Here is a 22,290-nt window from a genome sequence, read left to right as displayed (position 1 = left end):
GGCTGCAGCAACACAATCCCTCGATTGACTGGTCTACTGGTGCCATCGTGGGCTGGAGCCCGTTCTGCCATGCCCATTGCCTGAAATCAGCTCTGCCTGCCCCGGGAGGTCTTCCTGGGGGCTTGGAAATTGCCCCGAACCTCTGCCATTCCCGTGGAGTACCAGGACCCCCAGGAGGGGTTCAGTAAGGTCCGGGCCACTTCACTTCCGCAAAACCGTGCGAGGTGCGCTGGCATGCCGCTATAGTCCCACGGCTACACCCCCGGAAGCCGAGACCTTTTCCCCCTGCTCCAGAGTTATTAGCCCCTCTGCTGTTCGTCCTCTGTTGCCCCATACCCTCTGTATACTTCCTACTTGTCATGTGTCTAGATGTAAACCCGTGTCTCACAGCCCTTTGTCTCCTGTTGCCTGCCGTCCTGTGCCTTTGCTCCTACTCTGGATTACTGACCTCTGCCTGACCTGACCCTGAGCCTGGCTACCGTCCTGTGCCTTTGCCACTACTCTGAATTATCAACCCCTGCCTGCCTTGACCTGTCATTTTCCTGCCCCTGTTGCTGTAATAAACATTGTTACTTCAACACAGTCTGCATTTGGGTCTTACCTGAAACGTGAAAACCAATCAGTATCTAGTGTGACTACCATTAGCCTCATGCAGCATGACATATCTCCTTCACAAAGGCTGTGTGAAGTTGCTGGATATTTTCGGGAACTGGAACATGCTGTCGTACACGTCGATCCAGAGCATCCCAAACAATCTCAATGGGTGACATGTCTGGTGAGTATGCAGACCATGGAAGAACTGGGACATTTTCAGCTTCCAGGAATTGTGTAGAGATCCTTGCGACATGGGACCGTGCATTATCATGCTGAAACATGAGGTGATGGTGGCGGGTGAATGGCACAACAATGAGACTCAGGATCTCGCCACGGTACAATGTCTCTGTGCATTCAAATTGCCATCGATAAAATGCAATTGTGTTCATTGTCCTTAGCTTATGCCTGCCCATACCATAACCCCACCACCACCATGTGGCGCTCTGTTCACAATGTTGACATCAGCAAACGCTCACCCACACAATGCCATACACGCTGTCTGCCATCTGCCCGGTGCAGTTAAAACCGGGATTCATGCATGAAGAGCACACTTCACTGGCACACTGGGGGCCATCGAAGGTGAGCATTTGCCCACTGAATTCTGTTATGACGCCGAACAGCAATCAGGTCAAGACACTGGTGAGGAAGTCTCTAGATTTTGCTCGCCTGAAGTAGAGTATATTGTGATAAGTTGCAGGCCACACTACTTGCCTAGAGAGTTTTCAGCTATACTTTTCGTGGCTGTTTATTTACCACCACAGACAGATGCTGGCACTAAGACCGCACTCAGTCAGCTGTATAAGGACATAAGCAAACAGGAAACCAGAGGCGGCGCTCCTAGTGGCCGGAGACTTTAATGCAGGGAAACTTAAATCAGTTCTACCAAATATCCATCAATATGTTAAATGTGCAACCAGAGGGAAACAATTCTAGATCACCTGTACTCCACACACAGAGAAGCGTACAAAGCTCTCCCCTGCCCTCCATTTGGTAAATCTGAACACAACTCTATTCTCCTGATTCCTGCTTACAAGCAAAAATTTAAGCAGGAAGCACCAGTGACTCGGTCTATAAAAAAGTGGTCAGATGAAGCAGATGCTAAACTACAGGACTGTTTTGCTATCACAGACTGGAACATGTTCTGGGATTCTTCCGATGGCATTGAGGAGTACAACACATCAGTCACTGGCTTTATCAATAAGTGCTTCGAGGACTTGGTCCCCACAGTGACTGTACGTACATACCCCAACCAGAAGCCATGGATTACAGGACACATTCGCACTGAGCTAAAGGATAGAGCTGCCGCTTTCAAGGTGAGGGACTCTAACCCGGAAGCTTATAAGAAATCCTGCTATGCCCTGCGACGAACCATCAATCAGGCAAAGCGTCAATACAGGGCTAAGATTGAATCATACTACACCGGCTTCGACGCTCGTCTTATGTGGCAGGGCTTGAAAACTATTAAAGACTACAAAGGGAAGCACCGCCGCAAGCTGCCCAGTGACACGAGCGTACCAGACGAGCTAAATCACTTCTATGCTCGCTTTGAGGCAACCAACACTGAGGCATGCATGAGAGCATCAGCTGTACCGGACAACTGTGTGATCACGCTCTCCGTAGCCGACGTGAGTAAGACCTTTAAACAGCTCAACATACACAAGGCTGCAGGGCCAGACGGATTACCAGGACGTGTGCTCCGGGCATGTGCTGACCAACTGGCAGGTGTCTTCACTGACATTTTCAACATGTCCCTGATTGAGTCTGTAATACCAACATGTTTCAAGCAGACCACCATAGTCCCTGTGCCCAAGAACACAAAGGCAACCTGCCTAAATGACTACAGACCCATAGCACTCATGTCCGTAGCCATGAAGTGCTTTGAAAGGTTGGTAATGGCTCACATCAACACCATTATGCCAGAAACCCTAGACCCACTCCAATTTGCATACCACCGAAACAGATCCACAGATGATGCAATCTCCATTGCACTCCACACTTCCCTTTCCCACCTGGACAAAAGGAACACTTATGTGAGAATGCTATTCATTGACTACAGCTCAGCGTTCAACACCATAGTACCCTCAAAGCTCACCACTAAGCTAAGGACCCTGGGACTAAATACCTCCCTCTGCAACTGGATCCTGGACTTCCTGATGGGCCTCCACCAGGTGTTGAGGGTAGGTAGCAACACATCTGCCACGCTGATCCTCAACACTGGAGCTCCCCAGGGGTGCCTTCTCAGTCCCTTCCTGTACTCCCTGTTCACCCACGACTGCATGGCCAGGCATGACTCCAACACCATTATTACGTTTGCAGACGACACAACAGTGGTAGGCCTGATCACCGACAACGATGAGACAGCCTATAGGGAGGAGGTCAGAGACCTGGCGGGTGGTGCCAGAATAACAACCTATCCCTCAACGTAACCAAGACTAAGGAGATTATTGCGGACTACAGGAAAAGTAGGACCGAGCACGCCCCCATTCTCATCGACGGGACTGTAGTGGAGCAGGTTGAGAGCTTCAAGTTCCTTGGTGTCCACATCAACAACAAACTAGAATGGTCCAAACACACCAAGACAGTCGCGAAGAGGGCACGACAAAGCCTATTCCCCCTCAGGAAACTAAAAAGATTTGGCATGGGTCCTGAGATCCTCAAAAGGTTCTACAGCTGCAACACGGAGAGCATCCTGACTGGTTGCATCACTGCCTGGTACGGCAATTGCTCGGCCTCTGACCGCAAGGCACTAGAGGGTAGTGCCTACGGCCCAGTACATCACTGCGGCTAAGCTGCCTGCCATCCAGGACCTCTACACCAGACGGTGTCAGAGGAAGGCCCTAAAAACTGTCAAAGACCCCAGCCACCCCAGTCATAGACTGTTCGCTCTACTACCGCATGGCAAGCGGTACCGGAGTGCCAAGTCTAGGACAAAAAGGCTTCTCAACAGTTTTTACTCCCAAGCCATAAGACTCCTAAACAGGTTATCAAATGGCTACCAGTACTATTTGCATTGTGTGCCCCCCCAACCCCTCTTTTTACGCTGCTGCTACTCTCTGTTTATCATATATGCATAGTCACTTTAACTATACATTCATGTACATACTACCTCAATTGGGCCGACCAACCAGTGCTCCCGCACATTGGCTAACCGGGCTATCTGCATTGTGTCCCACCCACCACCCGCCAACCCCTCTTTTACGCTACTGCTACTCTCTGTTCATCATATATGCATAGTCACTTTAACCATATCTACATGTACATACTACCTCAATCAGCCTGACTAACCGGTGTCTGTATGTAGCCTCGCTACTTCTATAGCCTCGCTACTGAATATAGCCTGTCTTTTTACTGTTGTTTTATTTCTTTACCTACCTATTGTTCACCTAATACCTTTATTGCACTATTGGTTAGAGCCTGTATGTAAGCATTTCACTGTAAGGTTGTTGTATTTAGCGCACGTGACAAATAAACTTTGATTTGATTTGAGCACGCAGATGAGCTTCCCTGAGATGGTTTCTGACAGTTTGTGCAGAAATTCTTCAGTTGTGCAAAGCCACAGTTTCATCAGCTGTCCGGTTGGCTGGTCTCAGATGATCCCACAGGTGAAGAAGCAGGATGTGGATGACCTGTGCTTACTCATGGTCTGCGGTTGTACTGCCACATGTCTAAAACAACGTTGGAGGTGACTTATGGTAGATAACATTCAATTATCTGGCTACAGCTCTGGTGGATGTTCCTTGCACGCTCCCTCAAAACTTTTTAGAGTGGCCTTTTATTGTCCCCAGTGCAAGGTGCACCTGTGTAATGTTCATGCTGTTTAATCAGCTTCTTGATATGCCACACCTGTCAGGTGGATGGATTATCTTGGCAAAGGAGAAATGCTCACTAACAGGGATGTAAACACATTTGTGAACAAGATCTGAGAGAATAAGCTTTTTGTGTGTATGGAACATTCCTGGGATCTTTTTTTTCAGCTCATGAAACATGGGAACAACACTTTATACGTTACATTTATATTTTTATTCAGTGTAGAATGACTAAGAATTCCTCAAGAGATAATAACTTGCATATCAGAGGTTCCAGGTTCAGAAGCATGGGTGAAGGTTACAGCTATGAAATCTTACTAAGAAACACATGTGAATGTTAGGAATTGCCAGGGCTTCCTATAAAGTCTGTCTTTTCTGTGAAAGTGGCATTGTTATCTTGTGAATACAAACTGTGATTCTCTCACTTCTCTCAGGTTTAAATGGTTGAGAGATAAATGTAGTCAAATGCCGCCTCTGCAATAATAACAACCTTGGTCCCCTTTGTAAGTATAAAGCCTTGTTACAATACTTCTTTGTGTTCTCTACAAAATTAAAAGTTTGAGGTTAAATCCAAGTTTCAGGTTTCTGTCTGGGGCTCCTGTACATTCTCCTTTGTTACTTATACCCTATTGAATTACTTCTGATCGATATCACAGATGGATGTTTCTGGAAGTGCATGCAGGTTTTCGCAAAGATATGGTTTTCCAGTTGGCGTCATTCTCAACCAAAATAGATGTAGCACTGACATTACAGCAATATCTAAGCCGATCATAATCCAAAATAGTCTTTACCAACAGAGGTTTAAAAGTTGGATAAAAACACCCATTTGCAGAAAAACACGTTTTAATGTAACTCAGCATAAGATCTATATATACAGTAATTATGAACGAGACAAGAACAATCCTACTCTTACCTCTTCCCTGTGGTGTATAAATAGGCAGGATGTCAGAAAAGGTGGTGCGGAGAGAAATGTGATTAAAAAAACAAACATCTGTGAAGCATTTCATGGCTAAACACAGCATGAAATATTAAATATTAAAATGTCCTAGCACCCATGAGTCACCTTTGCTCTCACATAGCGTTCCTCAGAGCGCTGCTCTCCATTGCAGTCCCTTTGGTTCATACAATAAAAGCCCCCCGACAAGTTCAGCCATGTTGTAGCCACCAACTTAAGAGTTGTGCAGTATCTGAGAGGGTCACGTTTAGGACGCATATAAAGTACAGGCGAAGGTCTGCCATCAGAAAACACAGCGGTTGGGAAAGCTGATTCCTTGTGTGAGAGTTATTTTTCTTTAGGCAGTGGCTGCGGAACCGACCTTTCAGGACCTTTCTTCCCGGTCAAACGTCCATGCAGCCTTCCAACCATTTGTTCTCCATCAGTTTCATGGGGATATGCATTTAGATCGTCTTGAGTTATACAGTGTTGATTCAAAATAACCTAAAGTGTTGTTTTGAATGATGTACAGTGAGTGAATTTTAGAGCAGATTCGGTTCAACTGTAACATAGCCTACCTGTGTATTTTGCCTAGCAGTGTGCGCTGTTGAATTTTGGCCACATGAGAGAAATATGTGGTGGTGTTTTTGTCTTAGAGCAACGTTATACTATGCTATTATATTCAGTTCTGTTAGTGCCTTCAGAAAGTATTCATCCCCCTTGACTTATTCCATATTTTGCTTTGTTAAAGCCTGAATTCAAAATGGAGTAACATTAAAACTGCCTGGTCTTTCAGCCTATAAGTACCCGCTAGAGAACGTTGAGAACGTTGCCGGGCGTTCCCTTTAGCATCAGATGCATATCAACCTGCAAGGTGCCAAAACATAAGCACCAACGTTTGATAAATAGTGCATCAACAATTGTAAAGCATGAATTGCCTGAATAAATATTTGTGGAAATATATCCATGTAAAAATATAACAACAACAGTTATTTGTTTAGATAGAATCAATGATATGTTTTGTATAATTCTACAAGTCCTAGTGAAAAACGTAGGCCGAAAGCTGAATTTTCGACACTTCAAGCAAATGACACAAACATTCTAAAGGTCTAATAAATACATTTCATACATGCTATTAGAATAATAATAATTTGGCTGTGTTTATAAAGGTCTTAGGGAACATTATAATAGTAAATAACTATTATTTCAAAGAACATTACAGCATTTTCTGTAGTTTGTTACTCTAGGCTATAAGTAAAAATGAAAGTTGAAAGTTGAAGTCCATCACAAAGAGGTCTATTATAATTTCATTTTTGGCAGGTCTAAAGAAACATTGTGGAAATAAGAATTTTTTTTTAAAAGAAAACAGAATAGCATACTTAAAGTTTATTATGTTACTAGTATTTGCTTAGTACCCAGATTAATGCCGCCGGGTGAGTGGTCATGTGCTGAACGCATGGACAGCACAGATATTCTTGGAAAAGTGACATTTGGAAATAAAGTGCCACCTCTTGAATGTTGAGTTATTAGACAAAGGTAGGTGCCACAGAAGCTGCAGAATATGCTGCTTCTGGTACTATACAGAAACATTTTACCTGCATGTGACTCTGAAGGAGGATTTGATAAAGTGATGCTCCTTTCCCTGCATCTGTCAATTACAACTTTGGTATAGTTCAGGTGTAGTTTCGATGTGCAAGCTGACTGAAATAGTTGTTTCCCGCTCATCAACTTGGATAGAATCAAGGATATGTTTTTTATTATTCTAAAGGCTTACTGCAACATATTCATTTCCCTTACAATAAATATGATTAGTAAAAGAGTTAGTAAATAAAACAGTCCCGTAACAGATTATTTTTACAAAGTAAAACGTAAAAGAGAATGGTATCAACCCACAAGGCGCACAGTGAAATTATTAACATGAGCACTAACACTGATAAATATAGGCATAACTAAAGCTCATCATTACACTATTGTTGTTGTACATTAAATCAACCTATTCATCATTCAGTTAGGCCTAATTTAAATTGTAAGTAACGTGCACAATTATCACCCATTCATTCATTTGTCATTCATTCAGTGGGCTGGCATCGTTTGCTTCCCTTCGCTCATCAACTCGGATAGAGTCAAGGATATGTTTTGCATTATTCTAAAGGAATACTGTAACATGTAAGCATGTTTTAGTTTCCCTTACAATACATTCAACTAGTAATAGAGTCATAGTAATTAAAACGGTCCCATAACAGCTTCTTTTTACAAAGTAAAACTTAAAAGAGAATGATATCAACGCACATGGAGCACGGCCACATTATTTGCTATAAACATGAGTGTCAAAGCTGATATATAGGCATAACACAAACTCATCAATATTATCTTCCTAAATTAAATCAACCTCTTCACCCTCCTTATCATTCAGTTAGGTCTAATTTAAATTCAATTGTGAAGTAAAGTACAGGATTATCACCCATTCATCCATTTGTCATTCATTCAGTGAGGAGAGAGAGAGACGCATTAGCACCTGGCTAGGTACCAATGTCCCACATCACGTCATTTTGGCGGTTTAAGTTGGCAATAGGTTTAGGGAAAAAGAGGAAAAAGGCTAAATACTTTTCTGATTGTGTTATCAAAAATCGGACAAATGAGCAATGTAAAATACAAACATTTAGGAAAAGTCAGGGAAGGAGTAGGACGTAGCTTTTGCCTTATTTTTTTACATTTACAAAATCAAACATCAGTGGCCGTTTGTGGTTCTAATGTTATTGATTTTTGTCTCACCCATTTATAGACAATACCCCATAATGACAAAGTGAAAACATGTTTTTAGACATTTTTGCAAATGTATTGAAAATGAAATACAGAAATGTCTCATTTACATAAGTATTCACACCCCTGAGTCAATACTTTGTAGAAGCACCTTTGGCATCGTATTTCTGGATAAGTCTGGGTAAGAGATTGCTTTCCACACCTGGATTGTGCAACATTTGTCCATTATTATTTTCAAAATTCTTCAAGCTCTGTTAAATGTGTTGTTGATCATTGCTAGACAACAATTTTCAGGTCTTGCCATAGATTTTCAAGTATATTTAAGTCAAACTCGACCACTCAGGAACATTCACTGTATTCTTGGTAAGCAACTCCAGTGTGTATTTGGCCTTGTGATTTTGGTTATTATCCTGCTGAAATGTGAATTAATCTCCCAATGTCTGGTGGAAAGCAGAGTGAACCAGGTTTCCCTCTAAGATTGCCTGTGCTTAGCTCCATTCTGTTTCTTTTTTTATACTGAAAAACGATTACAAGCATACCCATAACATGATGCAGCCACCACCATACTTGAAAATATGGAGAGGGGTACTCAGTAATGTGTTGTATTTGATTTTCCCCAAACATAACATGTTGTATTCAGGACAAACAGTTAATTGATTTTGTCAAATATTTGCAGTATTACCTTGTTGCAAACAGGATGCATGTTTTGGAATATGTTTTATTCTGTACAGGCTTCCTTCTGTTCTGTCATTTAGGTTAGTATTGTGGAGTAACTACAATGTTGATGATCCATCCTCTGTTTTCTCACATCACAGTCATTAAACTCTGTAATTTTTTTAAAGTCACCATTGACCTCATGGTGAAATCCCTGAGCGGTTTCCTTCCTCTCCGGCAACTGAGTTAGGAAGGATACTATGGTGTTATTTGCATATTGCATCCTGATTGGCCATATACTAATGAGGGCATGTGGGAATGTAGGGGTTCATGAGGAAAGCATCACACTCTCTCATGTGGCTTGTAATGTGAAGCAACATCAAGTTAGCAATACATTTGCCTTCATAAAGATACATCGTTGGTAGTTATTTTACTCACGTATAGACATGTCTGATTACACGACAAACACCTGTATCTTTGTATTGGCTGGGTGTATTGATACACCATCCAAAGTGTAATTAATAAATTCACCATGCTCAAAGAGATATTCAATGCCTGTGTTTTATTTTACGCATCTACCAATAGGTGTCCTGCTTTGCGAGGCATTGGAAATTTTCTCTGGTCATGCGCAGTAAGTGATCCGGACATGTGCAGAAGGTTTGGGACCTTCAGCGCTCAGAAAAAAAGGTCAGAGAAAATGTCGGATCCGCAGCCACTCCGTGTTCTTTATCTTAAAACAAGCACCTTTACAATCTGATAGTGAAGTGTGAAAATATAATAAGGTAGCATTTAAATCAATCTGTAAATCAAGCTTCAATAATAAACAACAATAATATATTCATTATATATTATGAAGAGTAATCATACAGTGTAGCTGACATTCTCATCAATGATCTGTTAATTACAGTTGGAAAAAACAATTTGTTCTGGGTTTACAGACTGAACAATTGTTTTAATCTGCATGCCACTGCTAATTAGGGAACATCTAATATTTTCAAATAAAATGCACTGGCTATTATTTTAGAAATGTTTCCTGTAATTAGTGTCAGGGCTAAATTCAAAAGGTTAATGAATAACAGATAATACATTGTTTTCTTAGCAAAATGTTCCATTTCCAAACAGGACAATAAACAATCCTTGGTGACTCTTGAGCAAGAAATAGCTATTGCCAAATTATGTCTAGTCCAGCAGTTATCAGTTGTTTTATGATTGCATTGCATTGTCTGTTGTAGCATTGGTCCCTTTCTAAATGCAAGATCCTGTCATCGTGAGTTTATCATGTTCAGTTTTAATTCAATGTTAAATGAGTGTGTCTACATGATCTGTACCTCAAAACCCGACAAAGGGCAGTGGTGCTAATTGTTTTTGGAAACTGAGCGTAAGGGAAATTGATTTCACTGTAAATTATAACAAAAGTCCAGGTATCGACAGCTGATTTAGCAAGCCCTTGCTCTGAAACTGGGGCACGGTTATCCAACTTGCTGTGCCCCCAAATCAATACCTATCAACGATCTGAAATGAAACCTAGATTAAATCCCAATTAATCTAAGGGAGTCACGTTTGGCGAGTTCCAGTTAATTACATCATCCTGGCAAAGGTTTTTCTTCTATTTATATATCATACCTCCCCACCGGTTAAGTCAAAACGATCACAGCCACGAGTTTGAAATATTGCATCTGTAAATTCAACACTAAAGTCTGACTACCATGCAAAGACAGTGATATCAATCAGCCCTGTAAGTCTAGATGACAACTTGACTAAACTCTAATCGCAAACCCCAAGAGAACTATGAAAAATGGGCTGAATCTGACTGAAGAAAAAGTGCAGTACCTTGAACAATGAGATGCACTTTGGACGATTTGGGTTTGTTGCTCATGAGGATGGAGCACACGTAGGGCCCCTCGTCGTGTACATTCACGTTCTGGATCTTTATGCTGTACTCTGTCACGGGTGTGTTGTCCATTCGGACAACGCGAGGGTCCAGAGACCACTTGTCAGTGCCCGCATAAAGAATGGTGGTGCGATTGAGCCAAGCCACCCGCGATACCTTGCTGTCCACAGTACATCTGTGAGATAAAGAGAGAAAACAGAGAGAGAAGAGGATGAGTGTTAAGCATTCCAGCATATTTTTACAGTGGTCCATGGTGTTCATTCTATTGTAAAGCACGAGTGATACTCATTGACTGATATGTCTGACTGATAATATTGTGTGAGGATGTGGCTTTTGTATGACATTTTTGATAAAGTAAGACCTTGGGCACTCTTATACAATATAATGTTCTTCACCACTGTGGCTGGGGACCCACATGATGGGCATGCTTTTGTTTCAGACCAATACTATGCCCTTGAGTATTTGAATCACCAGGATCACCAGGATCTTGATAAAATAACTGACTTCATAGAGAGGATAGCTCTCAGTGAGGCTATACATCCACAATAGACTTCTATCTCTGGAGAGTGGCACACCAATACAAGTAATGTACACGGTTGAAGATTGTTCCTCTGTTAATCTGGGCAGGAATACTCATTGACAGTAGATGCATCTTGCATGATAACATATTCCTTGAGGTTTTGCATTGAAGGGGGATGGCAGAAGTGTGTTCAACAAGTTTCCTTTTCATATAGCTTCTCATAACCTCTAATTATGGCAGAGGTAAGTGTGTAAGAGTGTTGAATTGAGAAGTTCAAAACCCACTTAACAGACCTCCCACAAAGTTCCACTCCAGAACCTCTTCACCGCTATTTCCTAGGAGTCTGGGGGGTAACACTTTACATTAAGTTGCCCCTATAACTATGCAACTATCACAGTAATAACCGTGTTAATAATCTAGTAGTTACATAATAGGGTTGATGTGGAATCAGTTCACACAATTGGAACAAGGACTGTGTAATTACACATTCACTTACTGAAGGTTATTCCACCTGTGTAACTACTGATGTTATTACACATTGTCTTGTTCCACTGTGTAACTAATGTTTTGTAATGACACGTTTGAAAGTCACCTGTGAGTTACCATGTTAATAACTCAAACCAAAATATGACCTTGTTACATGTAACTACTGTACAAGGTACCACTACCATTGAATCCACATGTAATAACAGGGTTGATAAATAGACTAGGACCTGGTGAAAACAATTGTAACCAGGCACATCCTGTCATTAACTACCAGTCATTTTAAATGTGTTTATTTCTGTGTTATGAACTGGTTCAAAGGCTATACAGAATCAAGTGTAATGTAAGAACGATGAAGTTACATAGGATATACTTAATTATCATGTACAGTACCAGTCAAAAGTTTGGACACACCTACTTATTCAAGGGTTTTTCTTTATTTGTACTATTATCTATATTGTAGAATAATAGTGAATACATCAAAACTATGACATAACACATATGGAATCATGTAGTAACCAAAGAAGTGTTAAACAAATCAAAATATATTATATATTTGAGATTCTTCAAAGTAGCCACCTTTTGCCTTGATGACAGCTTTGCACACTCTTGGCATTCTCTTAACCAGCTTCACCTGGAATGCTTTTCCAAAAGTCTTGAAGGAGTTCACACAAATGCTGAGCACTTGTTGGCTACTTTTCCTTCACTCTGCGGTCCAACTCATCCCAAACCATCTCAGTTGGGTTGAGTTCAGGTGATTGTGGAGGCCAGGTCATCTGATGCAGCACTCCACTGTTAGTCCAGACAAGCCCTGGACTAACAATTGAGTAAAACAAGATTATGTTTTGGGATCTGATGGGGTACAACAGTTGAACTAAGCTCATGCGGTATTTATAAGTAACATTCTTCAAGAATCAATGAGTATGTATCATTTAGAAATGGATATACCAGTCGCAGATTGTCATTTTCAGTGAGTTTATACCCTATATTTTAACTATACTTGCGCATGTGTCCATTGATTGGTGGTAAATGTTTGCTCATAAATTCATTTTATTCACACTTAACACTAAATTACACACACGAGGCTTAATTAGAAGTGATTCATGCATTCTATGGAAATGAAACATATGCTTAGCATTTTACAAACAAATTCTGTCACAATTACCATGGTACATTGCTTTAAATGTCAGCACATGTGCAAATTTCCCATTTACACTGGGAACCTACGCCAAGTCCGATTTGTATATCCTTGGTATTCTCCGGTTACCAGGCCCTGTGGAAAAGCCCAGTCGAACCATGTATTTGAAAAAGAGAGAAGCCTAACAAACAAACAACGTGATTTAAATTCAGGACAGATTTTTGGATCATAACCTCCATGCCTAACCTTCAATGAACTTCAGTGGAGGAATATCATAACGCTCATAATTCCATTTCCACTTCCACTGCATACTAAACAGGGACAGAGGAGAGCAAGAAAGGGAAGGGTGGGAGTACAGCTACAGTGGTGTATCTGACAGTATTTGCAGACAGATATCAAAACAATTGGAGAACTGTACTTCTGTACAAACGTGCAATGCAAATCTAAGGCTAAAGGTTAATGTATGTGATTGAAGTATTACCTAAGGAAAAGCAAAATAACAATATTCAGCAGTATAACAAAAGTTAATTCTATTGACAAAAGGCCAACAACCTTTGCTCTGTCCAGAAATGCAGCCTTATAGGATTGTTTTAGTGCAGTGAGTCTTCGTTCACTTTGCAATCTCTCATCATATCATATTTGTTCTGAAAAATTGGTTATGCATTTTATCTGACAGGATAAATAACTGACTATGGATTCCCATTATGATCTGTAGATTGTAGACCATCAGCAATCCCCACTAGATTCATTAGTCAACTGCCATTCTGTTGGTATGCAGTTACTAAGTCGTCTTTGTTGTAATCAATGTTCAAGTTTATTTCATGAAGTTAAAGAAGTCCGAGTAGACGGGCAGAGACAACAGTACCATCCTCCCGTTTCTCTTAAACTAGTTACTACTACCCTTGCTGTAAAAGTTTGTTCCATGTTGCAGTTAATGAAACTGGCAGTAAGTGTTAATTAAGCTGAATATGTACAGAGCAGAGATCTCCAAAGTTGGTCCTGGTGAGCTACTGAGTATACAGGCCTTCAGTCAGAACCACGATTAGTTTCATTAGAATAGAACATTTCCTCTTCTTGTAATTGAAATACTAATGTATAGCCACTCAAGTCATTCAATTTTTTGACTGAGAGACTTCACATTTATTGTTAATCTAAACAACGTCACAATTCATTTTCAAATCAGTTACATCACTACGTGACCACTTTAAACATGAAATTAAATGTTGAGTTTGCGCATACCCAAAACAATCAGCTATACTGTAGATCTGAGAAGAAAGAAAAAAATGGTCGTTTGCACGACTTCATTGATTGTTTTGTCTAATTAGGCCTAATTTGTTATGCAGCAACAGTGACCGTTGCTGCAGCCATTAATTCAATGATTATATCCATTGATATGATTATTCATTAAAAGCTATTTGATAGGTCTGCTTTTGAATGCATGTACGTGGGCCAAGAAGATCTCACAGTTTTACCAATTTCACTTCAGATTCTGATGTTTATCCACATTTGTCCAAATGGACAATTTTCAAGTTGATCCAAATGTCACATTCCAAAGTGTTTTTGACACCCTGGGTTGCTCCTCCTGCTCAGCATCATCCTTCCGAGGGTCGCAGGGTTACTCTTCCTGCTCAGCATAGTCCTACCGAGGGTCGCGTGCTCGATCCCAGTGGTAGTGATACCCTATCCCAAACCTTAACTCTTAACTAAGGCATTCGGAATTAATAAAGGATGACACTGAGCAGGGGGGAGAAGTAACCCAGGGTGTCAAAAACCCTTTCACATTTTACGTTTGGAGCAACTTCGAAATTTGACGTTTTAATACTACGTATTAATTGGGGAATGGACTCCACAAGGAGTCGAATTTATTCCACAGGGATGCATTCCACAATTCCACAATGCTTCCCACAGTTGTGTCATGTTGGCTGGATGTCCTTTGGGTGGTGGATCTTTCTTGATACACGCAGGAAACTGTTGAGCATGAAAAACCCAGCAGCGTTGCAGTTCTTGACACAAACTGGTGCGCCTGGCACCTACTACCTCGTTCAAAGGCACTAAAATCTTTTGTCTTGCACATTCACCTTCACCGCACACAAACAATCCATGTCTCAAGGCTTAAAAATATCCTCTTCATCTACAATGATTGAAGTGGATTTAACAAGTGACATCAATAAGGGATCATAGATGGATTCACCTAGATTCACCTGGAAAGACCAGGTATTCTTAATATTTTGTATACTCAGTGCAAACTGCTCTTCCTTCAAAAAGCAAGGCATGAAATTATGATACATTATTTATTGGGTGTTCAGCAGTGTTGGATGTGTACACATTCTCACTGCATCTTACTGTAATATCACAATTAATGATAGGGAACATATGATAGCTGTCAGAGCCGCTTGTAACCCTGTGTCATGGCTTTTGCTTCGCAGTACAATGGTGGGTGTCAACGTGAACCGCTGACAGCAAAAACTGTCAGATTCACTGTGTTCTCTGTGTTCACCCCATTCAATCAGCATTCCAAGAGAGGATTAAATGGGTGTTAACAGAGTAAAACATGGAGATGTGAAGAGTGTACAGAATGTTTGAAATGCAACGAATGACCCAAGGTTGGAAGTATTATATGGGCATTGAACATTGTTTTTTTTTTTACAAATCAGATCTTGTGACTCCAGTATAGTTCAAATAGTACAATGCCTACACAAATTGTGTTTCTGATAAACTACAGTAAGAAGGCAAAATAAGGATTCTGCAGCAATACAGACAAAAGCCCTCTTTAAGAATTAGAAACAGTTTGACAACAACACAGCAAGTGAGTACATTTTATTCACAGGACATTCTATAAAGAAGCATCTAATTAACCATGAGTGCTAATGTGCAGCAGAAGTGTAGGCAAGGGGATTGGAACCAATGACAACTACAAGATTAAACAGCTCTCAGATCTCAGACACTCTGACGTCGCTTGGCAATGACTACATTCACAAACAAAAGAGTCATTCCATTTGATTTCAATCACTTTTTGACCGCAGCCCTTTTGATTTGAACAAAATTTTCTATACATATTTCCCAACGGTAGATGTGGTCAGAAAGTTACTTTTTTAAAACCTAATTTCCCAAACATTCCGGAGATAGAGGTGCTCAAAGTTCACCCATTTTGCATACCCCATGATACCATGAGACATCCACGCCTTCATCACCCACAAAGATTAACATTTGAGTTTGATATAATTTAAAAGCTTACAAACAAACTATACAGAACTAAAATACAAACACAACATGCAACAATTTCAACGATTTTAATTAGTTAGTTCATATAAGGAAATGTATGTAAGTTTTATAAATTATATACATTTATATAATTTATATAAGTAAATCAGTCAATTGAAATGCATTCATTAGACCATAATCTATGGATTTCACATGACTGGGAAGGGGGGCAGCCATGGGTGAGCCTGGGAGGGCACAGGGCCACCCACTTGGGAGGAAGGCCCACCCACTGGGGAGTCAGGCAAAGCCAATCAGAATGAGTTTTTCCCCACAAAAGGGCTTTATTATTATTACTTTATTTATAAATTCTCTGGCAACAGAGAATTGCATGCTTCCTCAAAACGTGAAACATCTGTGTCATTGTGTTGTGTGGCAAAAATGCACATTTTAGAGTGGTCTTTTATTGTCCCAGCACAAGGTGTACCTGTGTAATGGTCATGCTGTTTAATCAGCTTCTTGATATGCCACACGTGTCAGGTGGATGGATTATCTTGGTAATGGAGAAGTGCTCGCTAACAGGAAAATAACACATTTCTTCACAACATTTGTGTCATGTTCCTGACCTTATTTCCTTTGTTTTGTCTTTATTTAGTTGGTCAGGACGTGAGCTGGGTGGGTATAGTCTATGTTCTATGTTTCTAGGTTAGGTTTGTCTTATTGGCCTGATATGGTTCTCAATCAGAGGCAGGTGTTTTACGTTGTCTCTGATTGGGAACCATATTTAGGTTGCCTGTTTTCACTATTGGTTTGTGGGTGATTGTTCCTGTTCGTGCGTTCATGTGTTCTATGTTCACTAGTTCAGGACTGTAGCTTCATTGGTTTTCGTCTGTCTATTGTTTTTGTTCGTATTGAAAAAGTATTCCAATAAATATGGAAACGTACCACGCTGCGCTTTGGTCCTCCTCTCTTTCCACCGACGAAAGTCGTTACAATTTGAGAGAAATAAGCTTTTTGTCATATGGAAAATGTCTGGGCTCTTTAATTTCAGCTCATGAAACCAACACTTTACATGTTGTGTTAATATATATTTTAAATAAAACTTGTAATTTTAGAACCTTTAATGTCAATTATCTTAAAACGTGTAAACTCCGATTTATTTTTCATTTTCACATATGTTGTAGCTCAGACCCTAATTTACATGATCTGGGGTGTTTGTGTAGTGCCCGCTATCGTTTGAGACACAGCATGGTCTTGAATACAGGGTGGTTGTCATTTCAATCATAGAGATTCATAGAATGGACCTATCCCTTCAGATCTCTGCAATTTAGCTGGTTCACCATTTAAATTTTAATTGAATTTAAATTGTAACTTTCAATTACTACCACAAAGATGGCCACTGGTCCACCCACGTTGAATGTCAACTTAAAATGGGAATGTCTATTCTATTATCTATATTTACTATATGATTGCAACAGATTTCCTATGGAAGGCTGACATAATAAAAAATATTCCCATTCAAGTCAAAATTCCCCGATGTGTGGACCTCCAACCATCTTTGTGGTACCATTTAAAAGTTGACATGTCAATTTTATTCCCATTTTAGTACATTTATCAGCTCCAGAATGACACCAACCCTGTATTCCAACGCATGTTGTGTCTCAACCGATGGCGGGCACAACATAAAATATCAGTTTCGCGTTTTAGATAATTGACGTTAAACAGATATATAACACATTATAACGTTTGTCATAAGCCGTCATAAGTAGGTTTCAATAGTTTTCAGTCACATCATGACATGTTATAAAACCGGTTATAATGACTGTTAAAAATTACTGTTCATCCTGTTGTCATATGCTCCAATGTCAACTGTTAATAACAACTGCTATCATATAGCCTGCATGACAACTTATGTCATATGTTAGTACATGCAGTCTACATACAGATGTTATAACAGGGTGTTATGTAATTTACTAACCTCTGTGTCACATTAATACATTGAATGAAATGATGGGTGTCATAACCATGTCATATGCCCTCATAGAGTGTGTATTGACACCTTAAGTATAGTTACATTAATTCATGTGTTCATACCACAGGATGAGTTGTGAGTATCACATAACTTTACCATTCAAATTATCTATTTTTTTAAGGACACATTATAATACCAGCAACTTGACAAGAAAACACAGTAACACTATTTTAAGGTACACCTATTAGCCACTACTTAGTAGTGTGTATATACGTAGCTAATAAGTATTTATTCTATGTTATTAGTCATGTATTAGGCCTTAATTAAGTATTGTCTTATAAAAACATTATACTGTAAGTCAATTTACTGGTCAATCATTAATAACATCATTGTTAGCCATAAAAAATACATATTAATTGTTAATTCATTCAAGATACACAAGAAACGGGACTAATACGGACATAGTACCTTAAAATGTGTTCCTTATTCTGAAGTGTGACCAAATTTTGACTTGCATAAAACATGTCCAGCAATGATGTCATTGGACAGAAAGGGGCACACCTTCCCACATATTTGTCATACAGCCAACATTCAAGTCAAAATTTGATGTAAACATGACTAAACTTCCTTAAACTTCCATATACTGTATATGAATGCTGGCTGTATGGCGTATATTATGTAACATGAAACATAAAGGGTCACACCTCCCCACACTCAGGAGCAAAAGCATACAATGCTTGCATGAAACTGAAAATGTTTGTCATTTTATGAAATAAGAAATGTATTCATATATATGCCATATAGCCAACAATCAAGTACACATTTGACATGAACAATTAGCATCTAAACTTCCATAGTGTGTCTTCAAATCAGAATGACCATAATATTATTAATAATCGTGGCAAGTATATCTATGGACGTTTCGTGGCTAATTGTTGACGTCACATTTTCATTTGCGCTGGGATTCATTCTGATTGCGTATTGAAGCATGATTGACTTTTACAGGTAATTTATTGCTAGCTGTTCTGGCCTCCTGAGTGGCGCAGCGATCTAAGGCACTGCATTGCAGTGCTGAAGTGTCACTACAGCCTCGGGTTTGATGCCAGGCTGTGTTACAGCCATCCGTGACCGGGAGACCTATGAGGCGACACACAATTGGCCCAGCATCGTTAGGGGAGGGTTTGGCCGGCCGGGATTTCCTTGTCTCATTGTGCTCTAGCGACTCCTTGTGGTGGGCTGGGTGCCTGCAAGCTGACTTCGGTCGTCAGTTGGACAATGTTTCCTCCGACACATTTGGTGCGGCTGGCTTCCGGGTTAAGTGAGCAGTGTGTCAAGAAGTCATGCAGCTTGGCAGGGTCGTGTTTCGGAGGACGCATGGCTCTCAACCTTCTCTTCTCCCGAGTCTGTAGGGGAGTTGCAGCGATGAGACAAGACTGTAACTGTAACTTCTAAAAATAATAACAATAATAATAATGCTAGCTGTTTCTGTAGACTTCCAGTCATTGCTCAAATGCTAGTTATTAATGCTAACATCCTTCATATTGGACACCAGGGGTTGGAAGCGGTTCAGGGAACAGAACCAAAAACCGAAAAAGAACACGAAACCTATCCATCCGGAAAACAGAACCATTATTTTAAAAGCATGGGAACCGGCTAATAACATTATTTTACATCCCAGGCAAAAGAATGCAACAAAGCGCTTATGTAAAGCCCTCACTCTGTCACTCAGAAACGTATTCCAGTGTCTGCCTGCAAGCTGAAAATCTTTGCCAGTGTGTCTGAGTGTTTTGGCTACCTGCCCCTCCCTACTGACATTACAACTGTGATTCAGAAGATCGAGAGAGAGATTTTTAATTAGCTAAAGAAGAATGGATTACATTTTCCAATGCCAGTTAAGGATACTATAGGCCTAGTTATCAGGTTTCTCTAGCTCAAAGGACATTCAAAGTTCCTCCATAGAACCTGCTCCTCCTAGGTATAATTCTGTGGAGCTAATTTAGATAATGCACGTTATAACAAGATGCCCAGCACTTCAAGCATTCTCCTCAACCCTCTCTTGCTCTCTCCCCAACCGCATCTTGCGCCTTTGGTTACACTTGTCTTTCCATCACGCATGTAAACAACTAGCTTGCCTACTCTATTGTAATATAATGAGCTAAATGTAAAAAAAACAGGTTAAAAGGAACGGAATAAATATTTTCTGGTTCTGGTTACTTTTTCTGGTTGGAACAGGTTCAGGACTTTATTTTGCTGGTCAGAACAGGTTCAGGACTTTATTTTGCTGGTCAGAACAGGTTCAGGACTTTATTTTGCTGGTCAGAACAGGTTCAGGACTTTATTTTGCTGGTCAGAACAGGTTCAGGACTTTATTTTGCTGGTCAGAACAGGTTCAGGACTTTATTTTGCTGGTCAGAACAGGTTCAGGACTTTATTTTGCTGGTCAGAACAGGTTCAGGACTTTATTTTGCTGGTCAGAACAGGTTCAGGACTTTATTTTGCTGGTCAGAACAGGTTCAGGACTTTATTTTGCTGGTCAGAACAGGTTCAGGACTTTATTTTGCTGGTCAGAACAGGTTCAGGACTTTATTTTGCTGGTCAGAACAGTGGAATGGAACAAAAAACATGTGTGGTTGTGTTCAGAATGAAACGATTGAGAAATAATTTCACTTTCCAACCTCTGCTGGACACAGAGACATACAAATGATATCATCTGACTCTGGGGAAGTAATTAAAGGGCTTCATTGCCAAAATCTCCAACTATCCCTTTAAAAAGTGCATCGTCAACATTGTGCGATCAGATTGAATCCCAACCTCGAATGTGTTGGCTATATGACAGGTAAATTAATCCATTTCTTATCTAATGAAACTACACAAATCCTCAGTTCCAGGCAAACAATATATGCTGTTGCTCACACCAATCTCGACAAACCATTTATGTATGGGCCTCGCTTTGTGCATGAGGGTATTATCATGCTGAAATAGGAAAGCGCAGAAACAGAAAAGTTGGAAGCACTGAATCGTCTAGAATGTCATTGTATGCTGTAGCGTCAAGATTTCCCTTCACTGGAACTAAGGACCATTATTCCTCTTCCACCAAACTTTACAGTTGGCATTATGGTAGCAATCTCCTGCTATCCGCCAATCCCAGATTTGTACGTCAGACTGCCAGATGGTGAAAGGTGATTCATCACACCAGAGAACGCATTTCCACTGCTCCAGAGTTCAATGGCGGCGAGCTTTACACCACTCCAGCTTGGCCATGGAAACCCATTCCATGAAGCTCCAGACGAACAGTTCTTGTGCTGATGTTGCTTCAAGAGGTAGTTTTGAACTCGGTAGTGAGTGTTGCAACCGAGGACAATATTTACATACTACCTGCTTCAGCACTCGGCGGTCCCGTTCTGTCAGCTTGTGTGGCCTACCACTTTACGGCTGTGCCGTTTTTGCTCCTAGATGTTTCCACTTCACAATGAAAGCACTTACAGTTGACCGGGACAGCTCTAGCAAGGCAGACATTTCACAAACTGACTTTTTGGAAAGGTGGCATTGTATTACGGTGCCACGTTGAAAGTCAATGAGCTCTACAGTAAGGGCATTCTAGTGCCAATGTTTGTCTATGGAGATTGCGTGGCTGTATGCTCGATTTTATACACCTGTCAGCAATGGGTGTGGCTGAAATAGCCGAATCCAGTCATTTGAAGGGGTGTCCTCATACTTTGTATATACAGTCGTGGCCAAAAGTTTTGAGAATGACACAAATATTAATTTCCAAAACGTTTACTGCTTCAGTGTCTTTAGAAATTTTTGTCAGATGTTACTATGGAATACTGAAGTATAATTACAAGCATTTCATAAGTGTCAAAGGCTTTTATTGACAATTACATGAAGTTGATGCAAAGAGTCAATATTTGCAGTGTTGACCCTTCTTTTTCAAGACCTCTGCAATCCGCCCTGGCATGCTGTCAATTAACTTCTGGGCCACATCCTGACTGATGGCAGCCCATTCTTGCATAATCAATGCTTGGAGTTTGTCAGAATTTGTGGGTTTTTGTTTGTCCACCCACCTCTTGAGGATTGACCACAAGTTCTCAATGGGATAAGGTCTGGGGAGTTTCCTGGCCATGGACCCAAAATATTGATGTTTTGTTCCCCGAGCCACTTAGTTATCACTTTTGCCTTATGGCAAGGTGCTCCATCATGCTGGAAAATACATTGTTCGTCACCAAACTGTTCCTGGATGGTTGGGAGAAGTTGCTCTCGGAGGATGTGTTGGTACCATTCTTTATTCATGTCTGTGTTCTTAGGCAAAATTGTGAGTGAGCCCACTCCCTTAGCTGAGA

General features: G+C 40.5%; 1 protein-coding gene across 1 annotated transcript in view; it reads right to left on the bottom strand.

The window, feature by feature from the left end:
- The window catches only part of LOC129819479 (opioid-binding protein/cell adhesion molecule homolog), a 402,819-nt gene that overhangs the window by 125,238 nt on the left and 255,291 nt on the right, over positions 1–22,290 (bottom strand). The window contains exon 3 of the mRNA XM_055875784.1: positions 10,579–10,814. Coding sequence (XP_055731759.1) covers positions 10,579–10,814 — 236 coding nt within the window. The remainder of the gene's footprint in view (positions 1–10,578; positions 10,815–22,290) is intronic.

Source organism: Salvelinus fontinalis, chromosome 2 (genome assembly GCF_029448725.1).
Source record: "Salvelinus fontinalis isolate EN_2023a chromosome 2, ASM2944872v1, whole genome shotgun sequence".
Taxonomy (NCBI): domain Eukaryota; kingdom Metazoa; phylum Chordata; class Actinopteri; order Salmoniformes; family Salmonidae; genus Salvelinus; species Salvelinus fontinalis.
Note: the sequence above shows the minus strand (reverse complement) of the source record. Positions and strands in the feature narration are given on the sequence as shown.